The sequence below is a fragment of the Neophocaena asiaeorientalis genome, unplaced genomic scaffold, assembly GCF_003031525.2.
Source record: "Neophocaena asiaeorientalis asiaeorientalis breed wild unplaced genomic scaffold, Neophocaena_asiaeorientalis_V1.1 scaffold133, whole genome shotgun sequence".
NCBI classification, from domain to species: Eukaryota; Metazoa; Chordata; class Mammalia; order Artiodactyla; family Phocoenidae; genus Neophocaena; species Neophocaena asiaeorientalis.
Genome location: NW_020174429.1, coordinates 3,155,507 through 3,174,558, shown reverse-complemented (window position 1 = coordinate 3,174,558; position 19,052 = coordinate 3,155,507). Strand labels below are relative to the sequence as shown.

Here is a 19,052-nt window from a genome sequence, read left to right as displayed (position 1 = left end):
GAAGATGAAGGATGCTCTGGGCAGGTGAGTGCACAGTGAGGGCAAGGTGCCTTTGATGGAAACCTAGCGCGATGGCTCCGTGCGGCTGCTTCACCCTGGGGCGGTCGCTGAAAACTGTCCCCTCTCAGTTGTGAAGGAGACCAGAATACGCCACCCCCAAAATATGCCACTTTAGCATAAAGATTATTTTGAGCTGAAGGCAATTGAGAATCAAAAGGTACAGAAAGAAACCTCCTTGGGGCTGCTTTCCTCATCTGATTAAAAGCAACAAACTCTGGGAAATAAGGCTGCCGTAAATTTCTTCTACAGGGCAGATCTACCCCCAGAAGGGAGAATGCGAATAAAATCCACATTAAGTCTGTCCTCTAGGGGAGTTTTGAGGCCCTGAAGGAGACGGAAACTTTATTCGTACTTGTACAAACACTATCACAAGTTTTATCTCTTGATTGCTCTCCTAAAAACTCATTTATTTTTTCCAAAAGCCCATAAAAGGCTTTTCCTTCCCCTACCTTTCCCCTACTAGAGGTATATAATCCTCTAACTTCACCTACAGTTGACCCTTGAGCAATGCAGGGGTTAATCTGTGTATAATTTGGACCCCCGCATCAGAGGTTCGTCTGCACCTGTGGATTCAACCAACCCTGGACCGAGTAGTACTGTAGTATTCACTACTGGAAAAAATCCATGAATAAATGGACCCTCACAGTTCAAACCTGTGCCGTTCAAGGGTCCGCTGTACTGAACAAGCCAGTTACTTCTTTTGTTGGCTTTCATGTGTTCACAAATAAGCCTTTTTGTCTTGTTAATCCGTCTTTTGTCGGTTGAATTCACAGACCCCAGATTAAGAACAAAGGAGGGGGGAGGAAAAGTTGTTCCTCTCCAACAGTCGCATGTCTTGATGTGGAGAGTGACAGCCGGCAGCTTGGACTCTGGACCCACCTTCCCGTGGGAACACCTCACACACCTTCTCTGGACTACTGCAGATGATTTTAATTTAGAAGGGCATAGCTTTCCACTGCACGTTACCTCAGCCCCCAAAGTAAACACATTTAGCCTTCATCTCGGGTGGTTTACAGAGGGAGATTTATAATAATAATAATAATGTCAATAATAATAATAAACTGTTTGCTTCATAATCATTACACACAAAAATCCATACTCACAATCACTATTTTTCAAAGCACCCCTGAACTGGAAGTACAGCTATTGAAATCAAGACCTCCAAAAAATGAGGGTTTGTCGCCGTATCTCAGTCTCATCACTTGTTTGGTTCTCACTAAACCTCCATAGAGCTACGAGCCATGTAAACAGACAGTTAAAATGAAGCATCGCACTTTCCAGGGAGGGTTGAGGTCTGGCCCCAGCACAGTGGAGTAGTGGTGTCCTTGGAGAGAGTGAGAGACTGGCTTCCAGTTCTTTCCTCTCTTGCCATCACTCTTGCCTTTGGTTCCAGGAAGACCATTTGCAGTGTAAATCAGGAGCCTGGGAGGCGGAACTGCCTTGGGGCTCCTCCTGGTCTAGTTACCTAGTAAGTCAATTCTCTCAAATGGACACTCCTTCAGGGTGCCTGGATTTTCAAGCATTCCTATGGGAGTCCTCCTTGGTCCTTTCTGTTGTAACCTGTCACTAAGTCAGATGGTGGAAGCTCTGGCCTCTGGGGCGCGTCACCACATCTGGGCACCAGCTGGGATTTGCAGGTGGGGCTGAGCCCTGTTTGACGGATGATAGGACTGAGCTGCCACGTAGAGCAGAGAATGCTGAACTTAATTCTGACCTATCAGCCCAGCCTACCGGGGAATCCTCCCCCTGGAAGCCTGGTGTTCCTAAACTTGAATGGTGACTTCACGGGGTCCAGTCCCATAGGCTGGCAGGACTTCCCCCTCCTTCTTTGAAGTCAATAGACTTTGTTTCTAGAAGAGAAGATCCAAGGAAGTGACCTGCTTCTTACTTGCACGGCAGGGACTCTGGCTTGAGCCCCAGAGCACAGACAGGACTGGCCGCTCAGAGGCAGGTGGGGAGGCCCTGCTGGGAGTCTACCTCAGGGGAATGAGCCTTCCCGCTCCCTCTGTCTAAGTGAAGGGAGCCTTGAAGCAGTAGGAAGAGGCAGGAAAATGTAGAATGGTTCTATGTATAGAATTTCTGAGAAGCTCTGGCAGCTACAGGAAGGGGCTCTGAGTCGGGCTTCACCGTAGCTTCTCTGCAGCTACTGCCACTTGGACATTCATCCCAGGGGCCTCGCAGCAAACACGGCCTCTCAGAGCCTGCGCTGAAGAGGGGAGACATGGTAGGTGTCAGGAGTGGCCAAGATGGCATCTTTGGTGCACACGTGGAGAAGAGCTTGGCTAAGGCTGGGAGTCCTGCACGATCTAGAGAAGAGACGAGAAACGCTATCCCATTGCTCTTGCTGCAACAGGCCAGCTCAGCTCTCCGGCTACTCGGCTTGGGAAACATGGTGATAGAGTTTCTAGAAGGAGAAATGGTCAACTTGGGCTTTACTACCACGGAAAGATGCTCTACGGGGCTCCAGATTAGCAGCCAGGCCAGCCCAGGAGGCAGCATCTGAAACACTGAAGGTTCCCAGCGTGGAAGAAAAGAAGGTTAAGCTCTGGGGCCTCACATTGCCAAGAGTTTCTGATCTGAATGCTCCTACTCTATCATCCCCACCTTTTCATAGTCTCTCCTGGGATGGATTTCAGAGCGTTTGTCCAGAAAAAACTTTCCCCAGAGGCCCTTCCCCACATCTCCCTGTGGAAATTCCCCCTTCATTCTCAGCCCAGCTCAACTTCCTTCATCAAGTGGCCAATGGTTCTTCCTCCTGGTTTCCATCTCTCTTCCTTTGAAGAGGGGAGGCCAAACTTCACCTCTAAGCATCTTAGGTTTTCAGGTGGGACCCTAACAAAAAGATTAACAAGAGAAAAACAGTTTATTAACATACAATGCATATCACAGGGGAGAAACCCAAAATGAAGAGTAACTCAAAATGGCGGCTCAGAACTCTGCTTTATATAGCATCTTCAACAAAGGACAATGCATCCGTAGAGAAATGACACACAAAGGAAAACAGTTTCAGCCTTCCAAAGGTGGCAAGTGGCAGGAAGGTAAATTAATGGGAGGAAATGGAGTGAGGTTTGTTTGCAGATTCCTCTGGTGCCTTCTCTGGGCTGATAAGAGTCTGTCTCCAGTAAAAGGAAAATTTATATCTTCTCTTTAGGCAGAAAAGAGGACAGATAGGGAGAGCTGAGGTTTCTTGCACTTGCTGCTTTTTTTTTTTAATTGTCTCAAAATGGCGGCTCAGAACTCTGCTTTATATAGCATCTTCAACAAAGGACAATGCATCCGTAGAGAAATGACACACAAAGGAAAACAGTTTCAGCCTTCCAAAGGTGGCAAGTGGCAGGAAGGTAAATTAATGGGAGGAAATGGAGTGAGGTTTGTTTGCAGATTCCTCTGGTGCCTTCTCTGGGCTGATAAGAGTCTGTCTCCAGTAAAAGGAAAATTTATATCTTCTCTTTAGGCAGAAAAGAGGACAGATAGGGAGAGCTGAGCTTTCTTGCACTTGCTGCTTTTTTTTTTAAATTAATTAATTAATTTTTGGCTGCTTTGGGTCTTTGTTGCTGCACATGGGCTTTTCTCTAGTTGCGGTGAGCGGGGACTACTCTTAGTTGCGGTGCGTGGGCTTCTCATTGCAGTGGCTTCTCTTGCTGCGAAGCACAGGCTCCAGGCGTGCGGGCTTCAGTAGTTACGGCACATGGGCTCAGTAGTTGTGGCTCGCGGGTTCTAGAGCGCAGGCTCAGTAATTGTGGCGCACGGGCTTAGTTACTCTGCCGCATGTGAGATCTTCTTGGGCCAGGGATCGAACCCATGTACCTTGCATTGGCAGGCGGATTCTTAACCACTGTACCACCAGGCAAGCCCCGTGCTTGCTGATTCTTAATTGCCTTCAGCTCAAAATAATTTTTAGGCCAAAGTGGCTTATTTTGGCGTGGCATATTCTGCTACCCTTCATTCCATTGCAGGTCACACTAGTTGTAGGACAAGTTTGGGTCTCACCCGAGCTAGTCTGACCTCTGTTGCTTTCTCTTAGGCCTTGCTCTCAATGTAGTTGGTGAAGGATCTCATGCTAGTGCAATGTGTTGTTCCTTCCAGGTAACATGGTGCACGCAAGAATGGAACGCTGGAATGTGAGAGGTGTTGGCTTGGGAAAGAATGGAGTAGGAGGGTCAGTGAGGGGGTCTTCTCTGCAGAGCTTTGTTCAATCCATTTGGGGAATGTCTGCCACCCACACGAGAGGTCTAACCTTGACCGCTTTTTTTTTTTTTTTTTTGCGGTACACGGGCCTCTCACTGTTGTGGCCTCTCCCGTTGCGGAGCACAGGCTCCGGACGCGCAGGCTTAGCGGCCACGGCTCACGGGCCCAGCCACTCCGCGGCATGTGGGATCTTCCCGGACCGGGGCACGAACCCGTGTCCCCTGCATCAGCAGGCGGACTCTCAACCACTGCGCCACCAGGGAAGCCCTTGACTGCTTTTTTTATCTGACCAGGTCCCATTAGGGTTTTAAGGGATGAAGTTTTGTTTATACAGTCCTCCACATACGCAGATCTTTGTAATAATGAGTTATCTTAACGAGTTCCCTCCCTTGTGACCTAATTTTACAAGCTCCCTGATGGTGAGAAGGCACACCCACCATTAAATCAGTGTCCATCCTTGGCACAGCTCCTTCTGCTTTCTGATTCAGACTGAAATTTCCTCTGTGCGCACCAGGCAGACTCAGCTCATTGTCAAGTCTAATAAATAAATCACAGCTCAGCGTGATGGGATCCAAATGTAAAATGCAGTCTCTGGCGCCACTGGAGGTAAAATAAATTACCTGTAATCTGGTAAGCAGGTCATCTTGATCCTCCACTCTGTTCTGGTGACTTCGGTGATTGATTTTGCTGAACTCAGAAAAAGCAGAAGGACGTTCAGGTTCAGGGCTCCAAGTGAAATGAAAGTGGTTGGGTGGGCCAGGAGATGAGATAATAAAACCCTTTGCAAAAGGAGGCGAAGAGAAGAACTTTGATTCTTGGCTTCTCCAGGGCTTCTGTTTAAGTTCCTCATGAGGCTCCATTCTGCTTCTGGCCTTCAGATTTCAGGAGACACTATTGTATCTGTGTAATAAACACTTATTTTGGTTTGTTTGTTTAGGGCTGTTTAAGTGGGTCTGCAAACAATCTTTAAGACAAGAGGCCAACACTTTTATGTTCTGATTTGATTTGAAAGAGACCTGTTCCACATAGACTGCTTGAGGCCTGGAATTCTGGGGTCACTCTTTTAGTTTGAGAAGATGGAGACCTCACTGAAATGAAATATTATTGTAGAAGAATTAAGGCCATAGTCAGTCCATAGCATTCTAGAACTGTACTGTCCTACAGAAGTACAATGCGGGGCGCTTATATAATTTTAAACTTTTGTATTAGCCAGCCACATTGAAAGAAGTAAAAAGAGACAGGTGAAGTTAGTTTTAATATATCTTATTTAATATGATTTCAAAAATGTTATAATTTTAATATATAATCAATATAAATAATTATGAATGAGATATTCTACAGTCTTTTGCAGGGGGTACTAAATCTTTGAAATCTGATGTGTATTTGACACTTACAGCACCTCTCAACTAGGACTGGCTACATTTCAAGGGCTCGGTAGCCACGTGTGACCAGTGGCTACTGAATTGGACAGTGGAAGTCATGAGGGAATGGGGCTTGCAGATGGGCACTTCTCTGGATAGATGTCTATCTTCTCCCAGGAAGTACAAAGGTGGGAGATAGGAGCAGATATGAAAGCCAGGGAGGAGGACTTGTAAATCGGGGACTGTGGCTATTTCTGAGAGGAGCTAGGTGTCCAGTAAACATCTCGGGAAATAGGCTGGAGAAACAGGATGGCTAGAGAACTATAGGTTAAATACACAATAAATAATGCAAGAAGGTTTCCCTGGGTGGCAGGAGGGGATGAGAGCAACATTTGGCTGCCTCTACAAGAGAGCCCAAACACTCATTTTGGTTGGGAACTTTTGCACGTATGTTCTAGGAAAAGCCAGGTTCTTTGCAATAAAAGGCATAACCCTGAGCAGAAATATGCCCCTGCGGTCAGCCAAGAGTCTACCAAGCTGCAGGAGCCCGGACTGTAACAGTGACAGGAATGAAGTAGAATAAGATAGTGGAGGAATTAGGGACCTTCAAATAAGTATTCACTGGGATGCTTTCAGCTGCGAGTTAAAGAAAACTTGGAACGGAAGACTAATGGCTTAATCACAAGGATATTTATTGTTTTCTTAACAAACAGTCTGAAAGTAGGCAGTTCTAGGGCTGGTTCAGTAACTTAATGACATCATTATGAACTTGGGCTCTTTCTATCCCTCTTTTTTCACCCCCACAGTCTGTTTAACTTTTGTTCTGTTCTTTGGCTTTGTTGTCTCATGATCTTAAGATGGCTGCTGCAGTTCCAGCACTGCATCCAAATTCAAAAGCAGGAAGCAGAGGTAAAAGGTTTTCTTCTCATATGTATTGAGAAGATCCTCAGGAAACATCCCTTTATACCTCATTGACGAGAACTGGGTCACATGGCTGTAGAATGCTTCCGGGAAGGTTGGAAAAGCAAAGTGTTTCAGCCTCTAGGGACGTAGACAAGAGGAAAGGGTGTTGGAAATTACTTCTGGATAGCCAACCATAGTGAATGCTTCAAGCCCCAAGATAAGGCATCATGCTGTAGGAGGAAGAGAATTAGATTATGAGCCAGAAGCCACCATCTTGCTATATGATCTTACTCTGGTCAGCTAGCTCTCCCTGAACCTACAACCTTATCTCTAGGGTAAAATTCAGTAGATGGTCTCTTTCTGCCCTGACACTGCTGATTTTATTAAAACTCCTTGAGGGCATTGAATGAGCTGTCCAGTGGTAATGTAATTAATTTAATGAGATCCATTTGGTAAAACTCAGCTGTGGCTCTTTTCCTTCCTATGGTCAGAGGACGTTTGTTGGCTGGATAAACTCTCATGCTCACAGATTTTGATAGAAGTTTAATTATACCAACAGCTTGGTGTCCTTGATCTTTTGAAGTTTGTTCCCAATGAGAGTGTCAGAGAGTGCTATCCAATAGAAGTAAAAGGTGGGGCACATACGTAATTTAAAACTTTTGTATTAGCCAGTCGTATTAAAAAAAATAATGGGACACAGATGAAGTTAGTTTTAACATATTGATATTTTATTTAATACCATATCAAAAATGTGATTTTAATGTGTAATCAATATAATTATGAATGAGATATTTTACATTCTTTTTTGAATGTAAACCTTTGAAATCTGGTGTGTATTTGACACTTACGGCACATCTCGATACAGACCAGCCACACTTCAAGGGTTCAGTAGCCACATGTGGTGAGTGGCTACCGAATTGGAAAGTGGCTGGAAATCATGAGGGGGTGGGGCTGGCAGCTGGGAGCTACTCCTGCCATCGACTGACCTCTGCCCTTCTTAGTTCAGAGCAGCCTCAGGCAGAATTTTAGAGGAGATGAAATTGGCCCCAGAGGTCCTTCCACATCTTTCCCTGCCACCTGGCACTCATTACTCTCCCACAGTTGGGTTCACAAAATTCTGACCCAGGTGAGGGCTTTATCTAAATCCTTCCCAGAGCCCCTCACTTCATGGAACTACCACGCAGTCTCCTCCCTTTTTCTGCAAAGAACTGCTCACAGGAGGCTGCTGTGATGAGCGACCTGTGCCAAAGTGTGAAAGGATGCTGGGGGATACAGGTCCTCCACATCCAGGTCAGGTGTGGAGGTTCAGCACAGGCTCGGGCTCTTCTCAGCCTCCAGAGTCCAGTCAAGGGAGTTGCACATAAAGCGGTGTTAGTCTAAGGTCATGGGGTAACCAATGGGAACCAGGGGCAGAAGGTGCAGCCAGGTCCCCACAAGACACTGAAACTGGGAGAAACCTGACCAGCACTAGGGTAGTTTCTTTGTCTCTCTCTCTCTCCTCTTGCTTTTTCCTCTCCCTTTGTGATTAAAGATACACAGTGAACCTGGTCACCTCACAGTTCTGAGGTTGGTTTGTCCTCAGTTCAAGCAACAGCAAACACTGACAAATGTCTCTGCATCTTAAATCTAAATTCCCAGGAGAAGGAACGTGATTGGCCCAACTCAGGTCAGGTGTGTGCCCTGGTCCAGTCACCTGGGTGGAGGTGGGACAGGTGAGGGAGGAAGGTCACCAAAACACAAACGTGGATGCAGAGGACTCCCCTGTGAATGCGGGACTACACTTCTCAGAGAAGGGAGGTTGTGGGCTGGGCAAATACTTCAGATGGTGGGGTTTTGCTCTTGACTTTTGTTTTTAATGGAGATGTGGATTTTCCACATGTTTGATATAATGTAAAAACCCCAGAGAACAAATAACACTGAAAGTGTTATTTATTAGGTACAAATTTGGGTCCACCACTTACTATTGGTATTATCTTGTTTATCTTAATTACTAATCAAACACTTATAAAGCACTTTCTACACATATAACGCTGTATTGTACAAAGACTAAGTGCTTTACATATTTTAACACTTTAATCTTTGCAATGATTCTATGAGATAGCTATTATTATCCCCATTTTACAGATGAGGAAATGGAGGCATAGAAAGGTTATGTAACTTGCCCCAGGTCACACAGCGTGTGAGTGGTGGAGCTAGAATTCCAGCCCGGGCTGTCTGGATCTATTAGTCCTGTTCTGAAACCCTATGTTATACTGACCTTGGATAAGTTATTTAACTTCTCTGTGGCTCAGTTTCCTCATTTCTAAAATGGGTTTAATGACATCGGTCTCCTCAATTGTGGTGAGGATTGAAATGGAAAGTACATTTAAAGTCCTGCCCTCTTTACTAGTCAGGGCTGTCCAGGGAAACAGGACCAATAAGGTGTGTTTGTGTGTGTGTGTATGTGTGTGTGTGTGTGTGTGTAGAGAGAGAGAGATTTATTTTAAAGAATTGGCTCACAATTATGGAGGCTGGAGTCTGACAAACCTGAAATCTGCAAGGTAGCCCAGCAGGCTGGAGACCCCACGAATAGCTGACATTACAGATTAAGCCCAAAGGCTTGTCTGCTGGCAGATTTCCTTCATGCTCGGGGGAGGTCAATTTTTTTCTCTATTCAGATCTTCAACTCATTGAATAAGGCCCCACCATATTATGAAGGGCAGTCTGCTTTACTCAAAGCCCACTGATGTAAGTGTTAATTTCATCCCAAAACACTCTTAAAGAAACATCCGGAATAATGTTTGACCAAATACCTAGCCACCATGGCCCAATCAGGCTGGCACATAAAATTAACCATCACACCCTCTAATCACACCTGGTAGGTGCCCGTAGGTAAAGAGTCTGGTCTTTCCCTTCCTTCTCACCTCCAGAGCCCCCCGAGCACCATCTTCTTGAGGACTGGAGCTGACCGTGGCTCAGCCTGACTGTTGCATCCTCAGTTCTCAACCGTGCCTCTTGCTTCACGTGGTCATCCCTCAGGCAGCTGCACAGCCAGAGAGCTCCTTCAGCCGCAGAACTCCGCAGCCGCAGCGCGGTGTTCCAATGCAGATCTGGTATCGTTGGAAATGGTTGCTTCCCAAAGCAATCCATCATGCACGTGGCACAATTGCCCCAGTGGTAATAACCACGCTGACAGAATGAGCAGTGAGCTAGCTTGCAAATCTGGTGACAGTCTGGGCTTTCATAAGCAGACTGTGATTTAATAAGAAAAGGCATCTCAGGTGTTAGATTTGCCTAACACCTGCCTCAGCATGCATGCTATTTCTATTTTTTATATATATATATATATTTTTTTTTTTTGCGGTACGCGGGCCTCTCACTGTTGTGGCGCCTCCCGTTGCGGAGCACAGGCTCCAGACGCGCAGGCTCAGCAGCCATGGCTCACGGGCCTAGCCGCTCCGCGGCACATGGGATCTTCCCAGACTGGGGCACGAACCCGTGTCCCCTGCATCGGCAGGCGGACTCTCAACCACTGCGCCACCAGGGAAACCTCTATTATTATATTTAAATAATGCTGCATATTCTTAAAAATAAGTAGGCATATTGTACCAAATAAGATTTCTATTATAAGCAGCTGTGTTGCCTCAGCTTTGCTGTAATGGTCACATTAGACCAACTCTCACGTGACTTTAGAATTGCAGGAGACACAAATATATTCAATGTCACCATGCAGTAGAGGGTTAACTCAGCAGGGCCTAGTACAGCTGATCCTTGAACAACATGGAGATTAGGGACACTGACCCCTACACAGTAGAAAATCCGCATATAACTTTATGGTCAGCTCTCTATCAGTTTTTCCAGATTTGCAGATTCAACCAACCGTGGATTGTGTAGTACAGTAGTATACATTTATTGAAAAAAATCTACGTATAAGTAGATCCATGGAGTTCAAACCCCTGTTGCTCAAGGATCAAGTGTACATTCCAGAGGAAGGCCTATCTTCAGAAGCACTGGCCCTTGACTGGCCCCTGAGAGGTAATCTCTGAGCCTTTGGAATACCCTGCCTGATAAGAATGTTTTGTATGTCTGAGGCTCTGGGCCATGCTGTATCAGTTTGACTTCTTGGGGGGCTGGAGACTGAGTAACGTAGATCAGTCCAGAGTCCTGCATAACTGATCCCCGGTAAAAACCCTGAACGCCGTGGCTCAGGTCAGATTCCCCGGCTGATAATACTTCACATGTGTTGTCACACATTGCTGCTGGGAGAATGAAGCATGTCCCCATGCAACTCCGCTGGGAGGGAAAACCTGGAATCTTGTACCTGGCTTCTCCTGGATTTAGCTCATGCACCTTTTCCTTTCATGTAATAACCCATAACCATGAGTATAATAGCTTCTCTGAATCCTGTGAGTCCTTCTTGCTGTGAATTATCAAGCCTGAGGGTGGTCTTGGGGACCCCCAACACAGTCACTTGGCTGAGGGTTCCATGGTAGGGGGCAGTGGTGGAGAGGCTGCTTTTGGGAAAGTTAACAGCAGGAAATGTATAACGAAAGGGCTGGAACTGGGCCTTGGAGTGCTCACCAGGTGGGGAACTTTGAAGGTCTCTTACTTGCACCTCAGAGGTTTTATATAGTTGCCCCATTTATCCACTCAAACCATAAAAGTCTGCTGGGCAGTCTCCTTTTCTCCCTCTTTATCCCCCATAGTGCCTAGTGCAGTGCTCTGTGATGTGGGTGGTACCCTACCCAGATAGGTCCCCTTCAGCAGTGAGTCTGCCAATTGCCCAGTGGCTGTGGGTTTGGCCGCTGAATGGCTCACGGCTGCTCCTAGGAGAGCTGCTTTTGGTGAGAAGGTTCTACTCCTCCATCTTACCCTCACAGCCTGCAACCAGGGACTGGCTGACATGGAGGCACAAAAGGCCGTCCTCTTTTCCTCAAGGTGGGGTCAATTCCATGGTGCAATTTGTGCTCCAGAGCTCTCTGTGGGTTGGAGCTGAAGCTGGTTTTTAGCCTGGACCATGTTCTTGCTGAGTGTTCTTCCCCAACCCTAATCTGCATCCCATACTCCCCCTTGTCTTCAGGCATCCCCTCCATCAATCATTTACTCAGGAATCCCCATCCCAGGATTCCTGAGAACCAAGCCAAGACGGTAGTGACTAAGCTCTGATGGCCATTGGGACCCCTACAACCATATTTTGATGCATCTCAGCCTGGCTCACAGTATCCTTGTTTCTGCAAAGGAATTTCTCAGTCATTTAAAGCTCTATCTTAGTTTTGAGCCCATGAATTAAAGTGGAGAAGATGTAAGCCTTGTCCAGACAGAGGGTGGAACAATTGTTGGACGGGAGGTTTTGCTCTTAGACACAAACTTGTCATTCATATGCTTGTTCTCTCCCATAACAGAGCCTGTTTGCAACAAGCCTGTCAACTAAGATTGACCAGAGGGACTGGGTGAAGTAGGTGCTCCGAGGGCCAATCTGATCCCACATTGTCATTCCCATGGGAATTAGCCACTGGGCGCTCAAGTAACGAGGCCTACGTGTGTTAACGTTCCTGTTAGTCAAGAATGTGCAGAGCAAGAAAGAGACATCAGTGGAGACTAAGTAACTTGAACTCTGAATGTCAAAGTCTGGAAGGGTTCTTTACGGTGTTCGTGAAGTTCTTAGGGTAAAAAGCAAAATTCAAGCCTCAAGGATCAAAGTGGCCCTATGCACAGGCAAGAAAAGTGCTCCTGCACTCACACCACAGGCCTGCCAGTAGGTTCTGACACAAAGACCCCCATTGGTTTGACGCCACATCTTCTCAACAGTGACAGGGATTGCTGATCCCAGAGTTTGATGAGTGGGACTAATGGCTGGGACACTGATGCTGGGCATGGGATGTTTAGGAGGTTGAAAGGAAAAGCCGCGGGCAGCTTAGGTAGCAACCCAGCTTAGGTAGTACCTCCAGCTTCTTTCACCTCTACTTGCTGAAGCTTTATGAAAGTGCAGCTTCCTGCCCTGTGACCAGTTTTAATTGTTATAGGCCGGGAGGAGGGGATAGGAAAGGTTGAGAAAACCTGAGTGTATTGCCAACACTAGGAGATGTTCTCTGTCTGGGTCCTGAACACTCTTCAACGTTAAATCCCATTGTTGACACCTGTGGGTGTAGTTGGTGCTCTACCGAGATCCCCTTTGTCCTCATCTTTCTGTGTGTGCCACTCCAACTTCCACCTGCCAGCACCTGTGTCCTTTTGCCTGTGGCCTTTCTCTGTCCACTGGAGCCTGTGCTGCGGTGCAGAACAGGCCAGAAGTGCTGGGGAAGTAACAGCCAGGGGTGTGTTCATCAGCCAGGGGTGGGCAGGGTGGGAAGGCCCTGAGGTGGATGTTCCTTCCACTCTGCCTAATGGAGCTCCACACCAGAATGAAGCTGCTTTGCCCACAGTGGTGACGCGCACGCACCCTTTGTTGGCTTCTTTCCCCTCCCCATCACTTCCCCATCACCTCTCAGTGTCTCCTGAGGTCATTCCTCCCACCCCCAAATTATTTGCACTTGATTCTTTGTCTCAGAGTTTGCTTCTGAAGGAAACTAAGCCAGTGCCCCATTTGACTTTTCTTACCGATAGAGCCCCAAGCTAGGAAGAAGCTATCGGACCAAGGACCAGCCTTGGTCAGAAGGTTTGGAATTGGCTCCAAAAGTTGGTTTGAAATCTACTATATGGACACTGGGCCTGACCCAGGTGATTCTGGAATGTCTTCCCTTTCTACCAATCTGTGTAGATTCTCCCCTCGCCTCCCCTGCAACTGCAAACCCTCAAAACGCTGGCCTTCATGGGTGCAGGGAGAAGCCAGCCGGGCTCCAGTGGCTCATCTGCTGTTAAAGACGGGATCAGATAATGTGTAAATGAATGAGAGAGTAAGTAAATGAACAAACGGATCTATGTTCCAATAAAGCTTTATTTGGCCCATCCTGATCAAGTTTAATAATGTTTAATAGATTTTTTTAAAACATGAGTAAGTCATAGCAATTCCTCTGTAATAACAATTATACATGAACTCCTGGTCAAGGTCAGCAGCTTGCTCCTTTACCAAAAAAGTAAAGCCGCCCTTTGAGGACAAATGGCACATGAGGAGTGGTGTACATTTCCTTTTCTTTAAAACAAAAAAGAAAGAAAAGAAACCCAGACACTTCATATTTACATATTTTCCATTTAAAAATTGGTCAGTATGGTTGTTTTTAAATATAAGTTTCTAACGTGTTGCAGGTTTCGACGCACAGATCCTAGTTAGCGGATTAGATTTAAGGTGCTGTGGAGGTGAGGGTGAACCCAGCCTAAGCTCAGCACTGAGGAATCCTCTGTTTACAGACTGGCTCCTGTGGGCATCTTTGGGGGAAGCTGAACGCCAGCGGTGGAAATGGCAGAGCTTTTCCAGGGGACTGGGCTCCATGCTTCTGCAGAGGGCCTGCTGTGCCCACACACCATCCCCCCTCAGGCTCTGTGTACAAGTGCACCTTTGGTTTGGCATGCTCCGAACTCATCCCGGCCTAAGCTAGGAGGGACATGGTGGCCTCGAGTCCTTTCTTTTGTCGTGGGGTCCCCATGCTGGTGCCTGACCCCTGAAGGCCCTCGATGTTGGCACCCCCCCTTTCATACCTTCCTACCCTTCCGGATTCCCTGTCCCCAAGGCCTCTTGCTCTCCAATGCATTTTTTCAGGGCCTGCTCTTTGCCGGGGCTAAATGGATAATCAAAATCAAGGGCAGTATTAATGAAGTCGGATGGGCCCTGTGTGAAATCTTCTCTCCTAACACATTTGCTCTAGGCAGGCACCTCACTGCTCTCCACCAAATGAGCAATTCATGCCGAGAACATGAGTTCCTAAAGTAGGCTTGGAGCGGGGCTATGAGTATGGGAGTTGGGGTGTGGGGCAGGCTGGAGGGATTCTTGGAATTGCTGTCTTCAAACTCACCCGTGTATGACAGTCCCTCAGGAGCAAGAGCTGTGTCATTGTGTCTGTGCGTGTGTCAGGAAGGTGCATAGGAAGTTCTGCAAAAGGTGTGTGCACAGGCCTGGGAGAATGGGTTATTTTACCCACAGAGCCCAAACTGGTCTGGTCTGCAACCAAGATTTCAGACCACACGGGGTGAGGCAAATACTACAGGGGTGAGGCAGATGGGAATATTTACGTACTTGAGGAGCCAGAAAAAAAGATGCTTGGTGACTAGGGGAAAGAAGCTGGCTCAGTTTCCAGTTTCAGAGTTCAAGGGGCATTGCTCTGAGTAAAAGCACGTAGAATGGGTCAGATGGTAATGGACAGGGAAGAAACATCTTGAACCAAGTTTTCTGAGCGAAAAGCCGGAGTGACGCCAGTAGAGGAAGACACTGTTTAGTGGACAGACACTGGCCTGGGGGCCAGGGGCCTGGGGTTCAAGGCTTTCCCTGACACTGACTAGGCCCTGAACTTAGAGTCACTTTGCTTCTCTGGGCCTCACTGTCCTTCCACATCTGTCAGCTGAGGCTAGCTGGGCCAGGTGGTTCCAACACACTGCCTACAAGGTTCCACTGCACACAGCCACCCAGGTGGGGCCTGCAGACTGCTAAGACATACTTCTGCCCTGTACACCGCCACTTATCAAAGCACAGGGGCCTCGTCCTCACTGGGAAAGTGATCAACCCCCAATCTCGGCTCCTATTCAAACCCACTCCCAGAGGTTAAAGGCTAGTTATTAAGGCAGTTTAAGAAATGGATATTCCTCTCGCTCCTCGGATCCTTCCTGTGTTCTGCTAACCCCAAGGCAGCAGAGAGGGGCGGCAGGGGTGGTGGAGATGCCAGGGAGGCGGTCTTCGGGATGGCCTGGAGCACCCCTCCGCCGCCCTCACCACCTTTCTTTGGAGAAGGCCTCAGTCTGCACGAGATCGCCAGGGTGCTCGGATATGCAGGCGCCGTTGAGGTCGCCCAGTTTACTGTCCGGCAGGTCCTCGGGCTTGGTGCAGAGCTTCAGGGCGCGGGAGATGAACACATCCAGGTCGAACTGGGGGCTGGCGCCCCCGTCGATGGGGGCCGGACGGCCGGGTGGGGAGGTGCCGCCACCGCGGCGGTGGGGGGCGCCCCGGCCGCCTGCTTCCAGTGCGACAGGTCCAGGATGAGCTTGGGCTCCGAGTAGTGGTGCGGCTTGTTGTCGCGCCACAGCAGCTTGTCCAGGTAGGACGGCGACCCCACCTTGTAGTCGCAGGAGCGCCCGTAGTCAGCCTCGAAGGCGCGCTCCATGGACGAGTGCGACTGCTCCAGGAAGCGCTCCGAGCTGCTCTGCGAGTCCTTGCGCGGGTCCACCTGCACGTCCTCCGCCAGCGGCGCCGAGCCCGCGCGCGGGTCGAGCTGCACCTCGCTCGCGTCCTGGTACCTGTCGGGCCGCCACTCCAGGTCCGACGACAGGCTCACAGGGTACCTGCAAAGGTAAGCCAGGATGGTGATTGGACCCTTCCAACCGGGTTGGCTTTGTGGAGGGAGCCAACCCCCCGATCCCTGTCTGCCACCCACAGGCCGGCTTTCCATTCCTTCCCAGTCCCTCCAGCTCCTTCCCTCACCTCCCAGGGTGGGAGGGTGATGGGACAAAGTAACGGTGAACCTCCAGGGCTCAGGCAGAAGGACTGATTGCCCGGCTTAACTCTTGTATCCTTTTGTATTCATTGAATATCCTACAAATATTTCTTGAGCACCTCCTATGTGCCAGGCGGTGTTCTGAGCATTACCGGACACAGCAGGGAACAAAACAAAATCCCTCTCCTCATGTAATGGTACTTTCTAGTGGATGCACCTGTGCAGTACTCCGCAACCTTTGATGTGCACACAAATCACCTGGGGACCTTGTTGGACAGCAGATGCTGATCCAGTAGATGCGGCAGGGTCTGAGAGTCTGCATTTCTGACAGGCTGCCAGTGATGCTGATTCTGCTGGTCCCTGGCCCACACTTCGAGTAGCAGGGCCCTAATGAGGGCTTCACAGCCTTGGCTCAGATTAGAATCACTTGTGGGGGGGATTAAAAATAAAATTCCATGCCTGCCCCGCATCTCCAATGCTGATTCAGGAGGCCCAGGGAGGGGCCCAGCATCTGCGTGGTTGTCAAACCTCCCCAGGTGTTTCTAAGTTCCAGCCAGGGCTAAGTACCCCTGCCATAGTGGATCTGGTTGGAGGCCCTGCAGCACCTTGCGTAGATGCTGAGCAGGCAGGGCGTACTGAAAGATTACAGACACCCTCAGGAGAGGCCAGAGATCCTTGAAATTCTGCCCTCCGTCAACTGTCCTGCGGCCCTGAAGAGCCATGTCTGCTAGCCAAGAGCAAATGAAGGGCAGGTGGGCAGGCCATCAGCTTGGGCTGAGCCCTCCCTCCCTGTGCCAGGTGTTCTATGCAGAATTGAGGGGGCGGGGAGAGGCAGGGAGCCCAGGGGAAGCCTCAGGCAGCAGCCAGCCGCTCCCAGAACAGGAGGCCTAGGGCTCACACAGGAAAAACCAAGGACAGGCAGGTTTGGCTGTGTGACCGGGCAGGCGGGCAGCTGCAGTCCACGCCTTGTGGTTTGCGAGGCACAGGAAGGTCCCAGTTCTCCCCACCCTCCCAGTGATGCCATTAAGGTAGGAGTCGCTCCTAGAGGTGAACACTGCCTCCTCCCATGAGGGTCCTTGAAATTGCAGGGATTTCTAGGAGGAAGAACTTGTGAAGCCCGTCACCATTGGCTGCTACATGCCAAGGGCCAGATGTAAGGTGTCTGCAGTCTCCAGGCAACCCTGTGGAGTGAGTGCTACCACCTGCTTCATAGATGAGGACACTAGCGTTCAGAGGTAAGCAGTTTGCCCGAAGCAGCAGGGCCTGTGGAAAGGGGTTTGCCGTTGCCTTTGTCGTCCGCCTTCCTCATGCAGGTGTGATGGGAAGGGTCGGGAGCAGAGGGGCACCAGGTTTAGAAGTGGTCAGAGTTGATGGGCAGGGGCCAAAGAAACCCTGCTACAGTCTTCCTGACACCATGCCATAGCCATGATAAGCAGAGGACAAATCCTGCAGAGCCAATGCTCCGTGCCCCCAGGTGCTGTGGAGTGGAGGACGAGGGGCTGCAGGAACCACAGTCAAGGGCAGGGCTAGCATGGGGGTGGCAGAGGAGAGAGTCTTCATTAATCTCTATGTGCTGGCAACTCTTGATAACAACAACAACAAACCAACAAACCTGTCCTGAAATAGCAACGTTGCCCTGACCCTCCCTCGGAGCCTCCTTAATCTGAAATCCATCATCTGTCAAATGACTGAAAAGGAGAAACTGCTTATCTGTCACTTATGTAACTAGCTGTCACATTCTCGCAACAGCAGCGCTCCCACTTAGGCCCCCTTGGAGTCCTAGCTTCTAAGCCCTCGACTTCTATTTCTAAACCGAGCGGCTACCAGTGCTTCCTTCCAGAATTAGCAGATGGTGATGCCCAAATGTTTAGGTGCCTGATCTAGGAACATCAGAACAAGAAGGGACCTAAGAGATCATTGTGTGCTTATGCGGAGATTGTCAAAAACTGTATCTTCTATCCAACTCTGATTCATTGGTAGTGACTTCCGGGCACACTGTGTTGAGAAGGATTCTGAGGCCCGGCTCAGTTTAGCAGGGAAGAGTCTTGTGATTGCTTAGCAGTGTCTGACATGGGTGCAGATTGGGGAGGGCCCCACGTAGGCCAGGAATTAGGTGTGTGACACAATGCCAATCTCTAACCTCTCTGAGCTGTGGCTTCCTCGTGTGTCAATGAGCAATAATAATATTGGTGCCCCTTTACTGGCATCTCAGGAGGTGCAAATGATGTGAACGGCATGAAGGTGTTGTGTGGTGGTAAACGTCACATTGTTTTCTTGTCTTGCGTTGCTGCACTTTGCTTTTCTGGGGCAAATTCCCAGCCTACTAGACGTGAGCTCTGGCTGTGGGTGCTCATTAAATGCTTGCCCAACATTGTATCGAGCCCTGTGTGCAGGACACTCGGGGTGGGTTGGAAAGCTGGTGGTGACCGGTGTTGCACAAAGGCAGGCCCCGACCACGCATGCAGGACATAGCTGGTCATCTACCAGGAATGTCTGGGGACAGGAGAGAAAGACAGGAGGCTAAGCTGGGGAAAGCACCCTATGGGCTATAGAACTTGGGAGACAGAAGGAAAGGTCATGGAGGATCAGAGGCAAATAGAAATGAGAGGACGGGAATGTGGGTTCCAGACTCCAGGGCTGGCACCGCACCTGTCCCAGTTGGAGAGCTGGCTCTGGTTGGCAGCCATCAGCAGGATGTCGTCAATCTCATCCTCTATGCGGAAGGGGTGCTGCGAGGTGGGCTCGTCCTCGGGGCAAGCGTACGGGCTCATGTAGGGATGCTGCAGCCCCATCTCGGCGGTCAGGCGATCCATGGGGTTAAAGGTCAGGATCTTCTCCAGAAAGTCGATGGCTGTGGAGAGCAGAGCAGGACAGGAAGGCCATTTGTGCCCTTGCCAAGCTGAGAATAAGACTCCTCAGCATGGGGACACCCCCTAGTGTTTGTACTTTTCCATGTGTAAAAAGGCTTTCGGATGTTTCCTTTCTC

At 49.0% G+C, this 19,052-nt stretch overlaps 1 protein-coding gene across 1 annotated transcript in view; it reads right to left on the bottom strand.

Moving 5' to 3' along the window:
* Window positions 1-13,407: 13,407 nt before the first annotated feature.
* The window catches only part of MAPK4 (mitogen-activated protein kinase 4), a 170,435-nt gene continuing 164,790 nt past the window's right edge, over window positions 13,408-19,052 (bottom strand). The window contains 3 exon segments of the mRNA XM_024756831.1: window positions 13,408-15,550; window positions 15,553-15,914; window positions 18,716-18,917. Coding sequence (XP_024612599.1) covers window positions 15,345-15,550; window positions 15,553-15,914; window positions 18,716-18,917 — 770 coding nt within the window. The 3' untranslated portion in view covers window positions 13,408-15,344.